Source organism: Struthio camelus, chromosome W (genome assembly GCF_040807025.1).
Source record: "Struthio camelus isolate bStrCam1 chromosome W, bStrCam1.hap1, whole genome shotgun sequence".
Classification (NCBI taxonomy): domain Eukaryota; kingdom Metazoa; phylum Chordata; class Aves; order Struthioniformes; family Struthionidae; genus Struthio; species Struthio camelus.
The window spans coordinates 52,803,535-52,816,903 of NC_090981.1; the positions used below are offsets into that span (position 1 = coordinate 52,803,535).

The 13,369-nt window shown below is 41.8% G+C and overlaps 1 protein-coding gene and 1 long non-coding RNA gene across 8 annotated transcripts in view; one reads left to right on the forward strand and one right to left on the reverse strand.

Moving 5' to 3' along the window:
* LOC138060840 (NAD(P) transhydrogenase, mitochondrial) overlaps nucleotides 1-10,185 on the reverse strand; it is a 46,256-nt gene extending 36,071 nt beyond the window's left edge. Inside the window, exons 1-4 of one of the 7 annotated variants that reach the window (XM_068925663.1) lie at nucleotides 10,048-10,185; nucleotides 8,405-8,612; nucleotides 1,709-1,938; nucleotides 357-574 (exon numbers count right to left, since the gene is read on the reverse strand). In XM_068925663.1, the coding sequence (XP_068781764.1) occupies nucleotides 357-574; nucleotides 1,709-1,938; nucleotides 8,405-8,555 (599 nt within the window). In that variant the 5' untranslated portion in view covers nucleotides 8,556-8,612; nucleotides 10,048-10,185. Of the gene's footprint in view, nucleotides 1-356; nucleotides 575-1,708; nucleotides 1,939-8,404; nucleotides 8,613-9,371; nucleotides 9,752-10,047 lie in introns of those variants that run through there. The other 6 variants (XM_068925662.1, XM_068925668.1, XM_068925666.1 and 3 more) reach the window with 6 other exon arrangements.
* LOC138064177 (uncharacterized) lies at nucleotides 10,042-13,227 on the forward strand. Its single transcript, XR_011137473.1, has 3 exons — nucleotides 10,042-10,329; nucleotides 11,442-11,562; nucleotides 13,119-13,227. It is a non-coding gene; the product is annotated as an uncharacterized lncRNA (long non-coding RNA).
* The last annotated feature ends 142 nt before the right edge of the window (nucleotides 13,228-13,369 follow it).

A 13,369-nucleotide genomic window follows, 5' to 3' on the forward strand; every position in this document is an offset into this window, starting at 1 on the left:
TTTGTTTGCACCTGCCATGGCCATTGCACTAATAACGAGCACTCTTTTCATTAGCTAGTTCCCAACAACACTAGATTTTAGTGACAGACACTCTGCGTTCAAGCTGTCTTAAACACAGCTTTAAACTAGTCCAGAGTAAAGAGGTACTAGACAAACCAGTACAGGAACTGAAAGAATTCTCCTCAACTCTTTTTTAAAACCTGCTCTGATTTGAGCAAGTTAAAGTTGTTAGGCACCTCCAGCAGGTTCATCCTGCTTCAAACAGCTGTATGAACAAAGGCACAGAACTGTCTTAAATACACCTAATAGCAAAATGTCGCTTATATATTTACTCAAGAAGAAACAAAATTTCATACCCAGCAATGTTGGCCATGGAGCTAAGTGCATCATATCCCTGAGCAATGGTGACCCGTGGAACCTGATCCATGGCCAAGACGGTAGTTTTTTTTTCTGCAAGTTTATTCAGGAGGTCTGGATTTTGAGCTGGATAGATAAAACTAATCAGGGTAGCAGCTGTCTTAAAAAGATCTGCCTCATGCACACCTAGTGCAGGGTTATATATTGGAGCCCTCACCTGAAGAAAGAGAGAAGTTTCCAAGTTAATCAGCAGAAGTAAATTAGTGCATGCCCCACTTTTTCTCCCAATTTGCAGTCTGTCCTTTCCTAACCACAAAGAGGAAGGAAGTATATTAAAGGCTGGCTGTACAACTAAGCTCAATAACTTTTCAGCTATAGCTCACATAGAGGTAGCTCTAGGTAGATGGGTGACAGAGCAGTAATAGCATACATGCTCAGAAAGATGTCATGGCTTCTAGCAGGCAATTACTGGCTTTTAAAACAGACAGCTGTCTCAAAACTAGTCATTTTCAGTCAAAAAGATTAATGAACAGATGTGACAAGCTGTACATGAAAAAAATTACTAGTAAGTTTGCAATGTACCATTACATATAAAGAATTTCAAGCATGAGGTATAGCAAATACCAGTCTTGCTTTTTAATGATTTCTTTTAAATCATTCACTTTCTTTATAAATAAGAAACCTACTTGTTTAGGTTGTTCACAAACTAACTCACAGAAATGCTCTTGCATTCAACCTTGACAGGATAACTTCACACAAAACATTCAAAGAAAGCTGCAACACCAAGTTCAAGGTCGTCTTGCTTCCAGATTCTGTGCAACCTAACACCTCTCAACTTTACTTTTAGCAGCCTTCCCAGATCAGCTACAACTGCTGTACACACACACACACACACACACTCAGTTCCTGTGCAGTTGCTGGATATCCAGACAAGGAGAGTTAGAAACCTTCAAAACTCCAAAGTAACTCTTCTGAGAGAGTAACCTGGAGTTGGATGTTACCAGTCTTGGAGAAGAAGTTTCTTAGAATGGGGATCTTTTCTGATTAGTGTTCTGAACAGAAGTTTACCTTGCTCTAGAAAACACAATTACTCCACAGCAGTGAAAAACTTGCTAAGAAGTTGTCCTTAAATTCTTCAGTGCTGCTATTTACAGAAATAATCCTATATACTACTTTATTAGTCTAGGCCCACACCTGAGCTATATTAAAAAAGACTAAAATTAAATCAGAACTTAGACTAGAAAGCATAAATTTAGAGGAGCTTGTTTAATGAACTTTCAGGAAACTATCAGAAATCTTTGAGCTATACATTACTCTGAAAAAAATGCAACAGAAAAAATAAAGAAATTACTTTAACAACTAAATCCGAAGCCAGTACTTCCTTGGTCCCCTGGATCTTTGCTCCTACTTCTCTGTAATGGTCATCTGAAAATTTGGAAGCTTCTCCAGCACCAGATTCCACTATAACATTGAAGCCTTGCTTAACCAAGGCTTGAACTCCAGCCGGTGATAAAGCCACCCTCTTCTCATTTTGAAATATCTCCTTGGGGACACCTACAGTCAGCTGTTTATAAGGAATTCCTGTAAGAGTAACACATAAGACAGCATTAGTTGCATCAAAGACCTTGAGGACTACTGAATCGATACTAACGGCACTCTTCAGCGCTGCACAGAGACATTCAGACAGGTCACATTTAGTAATTTTCCCTCCTCAGGAAAGAGGAAGCAGAACTACACTTTCCAGCAGTGTATTTTACATTTCTTTAAATTACACCATCTTTCCAGACATCCCTCTTCCCTTAGATATGAACAGGTCAGTGCAGTCATCACACAAGCACTAACAAGCGTCTGGTGCAGTTCATACTCATCCCAGTTTATACAACCAGTTATGCTATTCTAGGGATATCATATTCTTTGAAGAAGCAAATGAGTTTGAGTAGTTGAAATGCATTTTAAACGAACGTTAGTTTTGAACGCCTATCAAGATTATGTAACAGTTGTCTCAGCTTGCTGTTAACGAGCATAACTTTCACTCCACAGAAAAAGCATGCTGAAAGGCACAACTTACATTGGTGAGATGCTTGGACAGTTGCTACAGAAGTTAACATCTTGAATTTAGGAGTACTTGAATAATCAAATATCTGACTGTCTACTAGTTCATTCAATTATACTTCTCTTCAAGTTTATCTCCCTGTTTTAAGGTGTTCCAAGTTCTACTAAACAATGCCGGGAAACTTGCAGAAGCTGCAATTTCAGTTTTAGCTTAAAGTTTCAAATTACAAGCCTCTGATTACGTGCAATTTGAGGGCCTTGAGTCTAACATTTGATAGCTGAATTTCTCTGATCCAATCAAGTGTTTTGATGTATTATTTATACATACACGGTCTCAGGCCTTTCTATAATCATATATCAAATTACCATGTTGCTTCAATTACACAAAACTACAAGGAATTCAGCATGCAAGCCCAGCTCTGCAACAGCTTCCACTGATTCCTCTCCAAAATATAAATTTGCATTGTGACATTTATACATGAGAGGCCTACACCACATATACTGCACTGCTATGAACAGAACTTAAGCAGCCTGAGAAGTCACTCATATTAAACGCCAAGCTTAAAAAAAAAGGGAGGGGGGGGGAAGGCGGTTGTTTAAATTTTTTTAAGACAGAAGCAAGCAAAACCTAAACGTACCTTACTGTGAGAATTTTGAGGAAGGGAATTATTTCAACATATTTTAGATTTAAAATCCTTACAACTATGAAACGAAACTAGGACTAACAGGTGCTTAAAGTTGAAGATCTGAATATGTTTTAGAGTAACAGTTCTCACGATATGCCATCACCTCACAGTGTTCTGAAAATATAACATACAGTTGCTAAGAACTGCAACTGAGCATATCCAACAAGACAACAGATGGTCTGTTCACCAGACAGAGAAGTGCATTACTTCTAATTATTTCTACTCTTCCTTTTTTGATTTTATCTTGATCCAGTTTAGTTTTACAGAGAAAAATCATAATAAATAATTTGAGACAGAAGAAGTTTTTTAAATATTCCACATATTAGAGAACATCTGAAAATCTTTAGATTACTAGGTAAAACCAATTTCAAAAAATATGTTTAAAGGAACAGAATGTGCATCTCAAATAAAAGAACTACAGAGGTAACAGCATGCTTTGTAAAGATTTGCTTCATTGGCATACACCACATTCAAACATCACTGTGCAACTTAAGGCATAACTATTGCAGCACCACAAAAGCTATGGTAACTGCTGGCACCATTCATACTAATACTCCTGCCATTCAGAAGAGAACTTGCCCCTCATCTTTTAAGTACTACGCAATGAAGTCTGCTTCTAATTTTTGCTAAATTAACTCAGTGAAAATATGAAAACTCTTGCTTTTTAAAAGCAGAAATGAAACCTAACAGATAGAAATTTCTTGTTAGAAATGAATCATGATTTGGGAAAGGAGGTAGAAAACAGAAAACTTTCCAAAAAGCTCCAAGAAAATAAAAATGGAGTGCTATCTTCTCTTTCACCTTTTCAAATTTTTACAATGCACAGAGGAAGGAAGGAATAAGTTATAGCATACAGGGACTAGAAGGATGACTGCAAATTTAGAGACACACAAACAATTGATTAAAGCTCATACATTTTTCAAATAGAAATTTTAGAGCTCCTAAGGCCCAAGCTCAAACGACAACTGTTGCTTCCATTTTCTTCTTTGTCCACTTGCTTTTGCATGGAAGAGCAAAGCAGAAGGGCAAATAAATGGGAGGGATGGGACAGAAGATGCACTATGCGCCAAATGTGTTTCCTCATTTTCCTCGTTCACACTGTAGATGTGGCTTGCAGTAAAAAATACGTAAAGCTTTTTCAGACAAAAGCATTTGTTTCTCTAGTAAGCGGAATGGTTAGAGACCAATAAAGAGGACTATGCCCTCCTCCAATGCTTTGGGAAATCAAAGACATTCAACAAGTCTCATTCCTCTCACATCCTCTTTTCTCCTCTGCCCCACTACTGACTTTCTAGCAACCAAAACTCAAGCAAACAGTGAAACAAACTGAAATCTGTTTGCCAGCCTTTAGGTAGAGCCAGGTATAGAACATTTTTTAAGCAGAGCACCCTCAGCTATTACATCATTCAGCATCAAAAAGGAGAAGATGTCTAACACTGCAGAGATCTACATAAAGTTCAGGACAGGATATGATGGAAGACCTATGTTTGAAGGAAGCTACGGTATTAACAGAACAGAACACAGTTAGTTTAATTCACAGTTTGTTGAATTCAGCAGTTTCATCTAGAGGCATTAGTCTTGAAAGATTCAAACCCAGAATTATAAACTTAGGACTTTGCCGCTATTTCCCCCCCCCCCCCCTAGAAAAAGCACCTCTCCTATCCTTGTCACGGGTTTAAAACTGAGCAAGGGGTGCAGTTTCCAAGTTCTAACCCTCCTATGTCAGCTAACCTCTTAAAGAGCTGCTTTGGGTATGTTTTAATAAGTTAGTGTTTTATGACAACAAGAACACTTTCGGAAAAAAAAAAAATCAAGTTACACATGCCTTGGGCATGTTTTTGAGTCACATAAAGACTTTGAATGTATATCTCTTAACTGAATGAACAATACAAAACCTTTTTGATGCAAAGAGTCAGTGTGAGAAAGAACTCACCACTATCACAAAACTAGAATCACTAAATTTCACAAGCCTTAGAATCTCAACAGCAAACATACATAAATTACAGTTCAGAAAGAAAGGATGAGAATACTGTATTTGTAAATATGCCACTCTTATGACTATGCTTTCTCCCCCTTCAACATAATCTCCACTGTTCAATGAGGAGATAGCAAAATACCGTCTCAGACTCAAAGAAAACAACAAAAAAAGTAGGTAACCTAAGATCGCCAAGCTTCAAAAAAAAAAAAAAAAACAGCTATATACACTTTCTTCTCCTTTTAACTTCTATCTATAAATCAAATATTTAAGGAAGATCCTAAATCAAAATCACCAAGAAAACTCAGAACATTGTACATAGAGTAATACAGGAAAATACACCTTTTTACCTAGTTAATCTGATTTCAGGAGGTGGCCTGTAGAAAACAGTGTCAACAAATGTTAGAGACTGACTAAGAGGAAACAGATAGAAGTTTTGACTATATGCTACAATTTCTGGGATGGGGAAAACTGGATACAAAATTTACCCAATTGCTAAGATATTCTAAAATCAGCTTTAAATGAACCATCTCACCTGTTCTGAAGTAAGATGAGGATGTGCTCTGAAGAACAGCGATATGATGTAGGTAGGCAAGAAAAAAAATGGCATAGAAGATTAAACACACACACCTTATCTCTCTTCTTACACAAGTAAGGAGAAATAAGAAAAAACTATAAGACAATGTTTATACTTTATAAACAATGTACAGCTCATCTGGAGAATTGAAAGTAAAATATTATGGATTTACAAGTCTTGCAAGATTTAGGGGCGGGGGGGAAAAAACAGGAGTTTTTAAAATGAAAGCTTTTTATTCTAAACGATATTAAAAATCCTAAAATGGAGAGGGGTAAAAGTCAAAATGCTGTAGGATACAAACCAACTGGAAGCACATTAGAAAAGTCAGAATCGGTCACTATGTAAAAATCTATTACCAAGGCTTGGGGAAGTTTTGCATTTATTTCTGAAGCATCTGGTACTGGCCACCGATTGAGATGCAACACTGCAATAGTTGTTTATTCCTGTATAAAAATTCCTGTTTCTAAGAAGCAAAGAAGAGGGCAGCAAGACAAATAGCGACAGGCAAGCATCCATCCTCCTAGTTTACTTTTCAACTAAATACAAATGTATTCATTACTACCCAGGCAGCTGTTATTCCTATGTATAACATACGCTGGACAACATGAAGGCTAATCTGAGAGAGGACAAGTAATAGCTATAGGCTTGAGAAGAATTACAGGGACACTACACTTTTCAAGAAGCTTATTTTTCTGAATAATGTTACAGTGATTTTACCAAGTGTCACTATATTCAAATATAATTTCTAAAAGAAAGAATAAAATATAGTCAATTTAAATGCTGTTGACTTGTGATTCAGAAGTTCGTAAAAGAGTATGTGTAGACAACAGCACTGCTACTCAAATGTCTCTCAATTACTGTTTTTACCCTTGATTTGTCCTCCAGCAAGTGACAAATCTCATGTTACCAAAGTGAGCCAAAAGGACAGCTTAATTATCAACCAAGAGACTTAATGAAACTTTATAATTCTCAACATTAAATAATTGTCCTGCATGACTATAAATACTGCTTTCCCTCAATAAAGGCTTTCACATGAAAAATCTGAAGGGGACAGCACCGAATGCTTGAATATGTAACACCAGTCAGAGTTCTCCCTCCTCACGGAAACTTTTTTGAAAACTTATTCATTAAAAAAAAGCGTGTACGTGAACACACTTATTTTGTTAGAACTGAAGACATCTTTCAGTTTCAGGACCAAATTTGTGATCTGTGTCAAACAGACCTGTGTCAAACAGAAAGACTGACTCCATACCCAAACAGCAAGGGCAATTACCTGTGACATCTGAGAGAGAACTTTGAACCTAGTTTCCAATGTCCTGAGTTAAAGACCCCAATCAAGAACAATTTGACACATCAAGGTAAAACGTCAATGTCTCTCTCATTCAGCTAGTGAATATGGAAAAAAATGTGCAATGTCACAAGATTTGGAACGTCACAAATTCAAGGGATGACAAAAACATGATCTGATCAGTTCTGACAGGCCCTAGATCCCTGGGTTGTCCGTCAGAGCAAAGAAATTAAGGTTTCACCACAAAGCCATCAATACTGATTTTCGGGAGTCCTGAGAATAAAGAAACTCCTCTCTCCACATTTCTTCAGAAGCCCAAAACTTTGGGTCACCAATTTGAAAGGACCTCAAGATCCACCAGCCCATGTAAATACCCTGTAACAAAGGCTTGGCTGAGCTATGTGGTCTAATATCATGTCCTGTTTTTTTCACAGTCAGATGTTTCTGTTCATAAACAGCGCTACTTTCCAAGGTCTTCCAAAAGATCTACACACGCACAGTGGGTGTTGCACTAGAAGAACTGAACATCACCGTACAATCAGACTAACTCTTCACACGCATATTAATCTGTCCCAGACCCAGAAAACCAAAATCAGCACTGAAGCATCTAAATTCCTTCAGGGAGACCTGACCCATGCAAGATAACGGGCAAAAAAAAGCATTAAAGTACTTTTACATGTTCTCCAGTCCTCTAAATTGTCAGGCTATACACAGTATAGGACAGATAGAACAGAGCAAAGAGAGAGGAAGAAAAAAAAAAAAAAAACACCATCAGCTCTGACTTTCATAACAGCAGGCTCTCACCATAGGCTGGAACCAAAGAAGTTCCATCCCCCACCCCCTCACATACACTTTCTTGAAAACACCTGAATCTGCCCATTATCTTTATTAAGACATAATCAGTACAAATATACCAACAACCCCTACAACTGAAGATCCAGCTCAGAGCTGCAAGATGGCACAACATAAAAAAAAAAAAAAAAAAAAAAAGAGTTCTCTGAACAAAGTCAAGAACTTTTTAGATGACATAATTAATTTACACACAGTCATGCTGGCAGATGCTCTTCTTGTGAGGGATGTGTTTTTGCCATAGGTACACAAACAGTTGTGCTAGCAAAACTCTTAGGAAACCAGGGCCTTTACCTGAGAAAGGCATTTGTTTAAATATTCCCTTCAAGCAAGATTAACTGTCAGCAGGAGCTCTGACCCTGAAGACTATTTGGACCCAAAGTATTCATAGAGAACACAAACTCCTTCTGCATAAGCCCTGTAAAACCAGTGTATAACTGTACTGCAGCTGATTAACTAAGATCAGCTACTGACACGATTTAAAGGTGTTCTTTTTATTTTAAATCTTTTCTGTACCAACACATATCCAAAAGAAAAAAAAAAAAACTATTTCAGGATCCCACTCAAAACTTTAATAGCGTGAAATGAAAGAATTATTTATGATAGTTTAGTCAATTTACCTGGCTTTAGAGGTGCTTGAGACCACAGTATTTGGTGGGTTCGAAACATTCGGAAACGTGGCATCTTCGCAGAACACACCTTTGGTGGTAACACATTGCCAAAGATGGGAGTTGAGCACCCACTAACAGCAATACGCAGAAGGCTCGCCATGTCACCCAGACCTCACAGCAGACTTCTTGCCACCAATGGAATCCCTACTGCAGCCTGCTACTCACGTAAGAAACAAAACAAGAATTATTAATGATACAAGGAGGTACGGAAACTCAGCAGCTTAAGTCTAGTTGGCGCTAGCCACAAGATGATCATTTCTCCCACCCTTTTCTTTCCAACTAGAAAACAAAGTCCACTTTTCCACATCAAGTCCTGAGTAAACACCAAAACTAAATCAACAAGCCCATGAGAGCACTAACATTACAAGCTGATTTATGGATTGATATTTCTGTGACTTAAGACTGGATTTTCCTTGCCACAACTAAAAATATTTGCAGAAAACAGCTATTTGCCTAGCAGCATTTTGTAAAGTTTTTGCTAAAATTAATGCATTTCCCCCAGAACATGCCAAAACCAGCACTGAAAGCCTGCAGAGACTACTGGCAAAACAAAAGAAAAAAAAAAAAAGGCCACCAAATAACCCGAAAGCTAAAGTTAACAAAACGCCATGCAACAGGTTGGATTTATTCTTCTTTTCCTGAGATAGCATGCCATGCAAGCTTGATAAGAGCAAGGTTTCCTGTGTTGGAAGGCAAACGATCCGAGCTCCAGCTGGAGCTCCTGAAGGACTTATCCAGAGCGGGACAGCCTGCAGAAGGGCAGGTGAGCAGCGCTCAGGCCGGGAAAGGTGCCCTTCCCCGAAATCCCGCCGCCGGCACTGACGGAGCAGCCCCGCGTCCGCCCGCCCGTCCCCGCGGCTCGCGGCGGCCCCGTTTCCCTCCCGCCGCTATTTATAGCCCGCGGCCCCTGGCTGACCTTGGGCAGGCCGCTCGCCCTCTGCCAGCGCCGCGCCGACCCGCCGCAACCCCTCCAGGCCGGCGGACGCCGCCCGCCCCGCTCTTCAGCGACCCCCCTTCCCCGTCACCCGCTTCCTCCACCGATCCTTCCTCCCCGCTGCTCCCCCGCGAGGGCCCGGCGCTGCCGGCACCCGCCACCGCAACGCTCCCCTCGCACCAACGGCCGCCGCCCCGGCAGCGAGAGGAACGCGAGGGCGCCGCCCCGGATGCCCCCCGCAACCTCCGGCAGGCGGGTCGCCCCCCGCACAACCCGCCACCGCCGCCGGCCCCGCCGCGGCACTGACCGACCTTGGGGCGAGCCGGCGCGGCGTGAGGGCGGGGCGCGGCGTGGGGGCGGGGCGCGGCGTGGGGGCGGGGCGGCCCCGGCGGGGGCGGGGCGGCCTCGGCGGGGGCGGGGCGCGGCGACTCTCCTCCCCTCCACCCGGAAACAGTGAGGGGAAGGCGGAGGTCGAGGAGAGCGGGTGACGCACGGCCGGGAGGCTGCCCCCGCCCCCTCCCCGCTTAGGAAGGGGGCGGCGGGGGAGGGGGCGGCGCGTCACGTGGGGCCTGCGCGTCACGTGGGGCCTGCGTGGGGCGGGCGCGCGTGGCTCAGGCGCCCGCGCGAAGGGGGAGGGGCGGGGGCGGGTGGTCGTTACCGGCTGCCGGTGCGGTGCGGTGCGGTGCGGTGCGGGGTGTCTGGGCGCTGTCCTTGCGGCGGCTCTGCGGGGGAAGTCTGGCGTGGGGTTTCCCGAGGGCCGGAGCTGGAGGCGGAGGTGTCGCGACGGTTGAAGTTGTCGCGGCTGTTAGAGAGCCGCCAGGTGTTGCGGGCCCCCGCGCTGGCAGCAGGCGGCCGCTGTCGCCTCCGTCCCTCTGCTTGTCCGGATCGCGCTGGTGTGCGGGGACAGGGACAAGAAGACAAGGGTCGAGGCAACCGAGTGGTGAGGAGAAGTACTTCCTTAAACGTGGTGGTTTCACTTGAACAAACGCCACAGCGTATAGGTGGTATCTTTTTTTATTGCTGCTGCTGTGTCTTGAATTGTGTAATAAAGCAATCATGTGGTACGTGTGTTGAACTGGTACATGCAGGACGGTACATACAATACCTGAGGGGAAAGGAAACAAAAAGGACGCTCGCAACTAAGATGACATTAAAGAGATTGTATACAGGGGACGTCTTGTTAGGTTATCCACACCATCACCTCTAAATGTTGTCATATTTCACACAATCCGTAAGTTTCAGGTATAAGGCTTTTTCTTCACATCTGTGCAACTGTTAATCCGAAATATGCATTGCCTGATGCAGTTCGACAGCCTCACACACGGTTCCCAATCTCCTAACTGATGAATTAAGACCAGAAGTGAAACGAGGCTGTGAAAATGTGAGTCTGAGAATAATTCATATGGTAGCCTAGTGCCAGATGTTCAGGAGACTACAGTACTTTTAAATAAATATGTGAGAAATACTCAGTTTAGAGCTATGGCATGCGTGCTTTATTTTTGCGGCTTGGTAACGGTTGAGTAGTGCAACAACATGCCTCATCAGTATGAAAGAGATCAATTTAATTCCAGTGATTCTGCTTTAAAAGCTAGAGCCAGCCCCCTCCATCTTCTCCCTAATTAGAAATGCATTGGCAGCATATAAAAGCATAGTGTGTAGCATGTTTTTGTTCTGCAAAGTGGCAAAGTTGCAGTTTGTGGTGTCTCAGCACCACGTGCTGCAGGCCTGTGTGGTATCACTTCTGAGTCGAGTTTTAGGCTATTAGGTAACACATGTAGGGCAAGACAGGCAACTCCTCTAGCTGCTATTTAAAAAATAAGTGTCCACAACTGCATTTGGTGAAAGTTTTAGTCCTATCATTGGGTGCTCAGAATATGTCTTGCTAGCTTGGCTGTCTCAGGTTTTCTGCTTGCTGGTCCTCAAAGGATTGAAGTGAGCTGAAGGACTTCAGTTACTCGGGCAGAACTTTAGGTTTTCCCTAAAGGCATTGACACGTGGTATTTGGGATTGCACTTTAGGATTTAACTGCATGAAGGTTTTTTTTTTTTTTAGATATCTACCCTGGGAGGAGAAATTTGGCTCCTAGCCAAGCACGACTGCTCTAATGCCAACTTCTGTAGTGCATCTGTGATGAAAAGATGGCCCTGCGATCCCTCTCCACTCTACACCATAAGTAGTTCTCAAAACACTCATTAAATTAAGATAATATAGGTTATCTGTTAAGTGAAAATAATTCACATTTATGACCGAATGTGAAAAGTCGTATGGTTCAATAATAACAATCTGAGGCATTCCTCATACACATATACCACAGAGAATAAGATTTGCTTTCTTGAAAGATTGACATATTAAAAACTGATGCCAGTATATGATTTTCTTAATACCGCAGCATACTGAGAACAGCAATTAAGCCAGAATCTCAGCTTCCTTTTTCACGTTAATGTAAGCTTTTTAATCCTCCTGCTGCTGTAATGCAAAGTCTACAAATAAAGTCTATAAATGTGACCAGAGGTCACAATATAGGCTGTAAAATCAGAAATTAAATAACGCAAGAACACTGAATATTTTTGTTTAGTTATTTTAGTAGCTAATTTGTGATCTTTAAAAGCTTGGTAGTACTGCTTAAATCTAGTTTTGACAATTGTTCAGCTTAAACAAGTGGAAACAAGTGACTTTTTAAAAAAACTCATCAAAATCTCCTACATTTGCTCTCATTTCAGTTACAGGGTTTATATTTGTTAGTTTATTAGTTATCACTTTCATCAACAGTTGCTTAGCTTTGCCAGTGAGCCTAATTAATTCTAACTGTTACCTTTACTGTCTGGCCAACTTTGACTCTCACCAAGAATCAATCTGCTACGTGCCTTGGGGAAATAGCAAATCTAGGCTATATTTTACAGTCTATTCTAGTCATTAATAGTTAAAAATAGTGAAATGTAGTAAGAAAAAGTAGTTAAAGACATTAACATAACTTCTAAGTGCATCACTTGACAATACAACCATATTTTTAAAATATGTAAGACAGTACCATTCTGATTTTTTACAAAGTTTCATACATCCTGGAAATTTTTGCATCCTCTCATGAGTCATCAACAGAGTTTGAACCAGCAGCACAGAAGCCTTTCAAGTCTATACAAATAACAGGTGGGAAGATGAGCATGGACCAGACTGCTGAGGGAGACAAAATATAAGCATTGCCAATGGGGTGAACTGAGGCACGTTTTAGGCACCTCAGTTCTTTTCCTAGGTCTGAAAAGATTGTAATCTGGAGTTTGCAAACCAAACACAGAAATACCCTGCCAGGACTGAAGTTGAACAAAAGATAACGTGAATTAAATTGAGAGTGGACTTGTGAATTGAACCATTAGTGGTTAATGAGATAATATTAGCAAAATGCATTATGTGGACCTCCGTCCTCAGTAAATTTTTAAAACCCTCCATGCCTACAGGAACTAAATCAGAAAAGCATTTGTTGTTACGTTTTTGTGTAACTATACATGAAACGCCTTATTCTTAACCAAGAAGGTTATGCTAAGTAGACCTAACAGTGCAGTAATAATTGTTTGGCTTTCTTGCCTTATGCTGTGGTTTAGCTTGCAGTTTTTCCACGCACGCCGCTTTCCCGTGAAGAGAGCGCTACGCGTGCAGCGCAGCGATGCGTTTGAAGGCAGGCACCTGCAGCTGCTGTCCTGGTACTGTGCTATGACCTCCCGCTATTTCTTCCTGCAGGGACGCAATTACAAGAGAATATTGTCCTTTTGAAAATGCTAGTTCCAGGCTTTCGTGACTTTTGAGGAAAGCGTGGCTCAGGTGCGCCCCGAGGACCCGGAGCGGGACGCTAGCACGGATACGCCGCTCGCTCGCTCGTTCGTCGTCGGAAAGCCCAGCCCGTGCCTGCGCAGGGCTGACTCATGATTTTTGAACACGTGGAGCTGGCGACACGGCACTGACGCCGGGCAAGAGCAGCCGAGCCGCCCCCT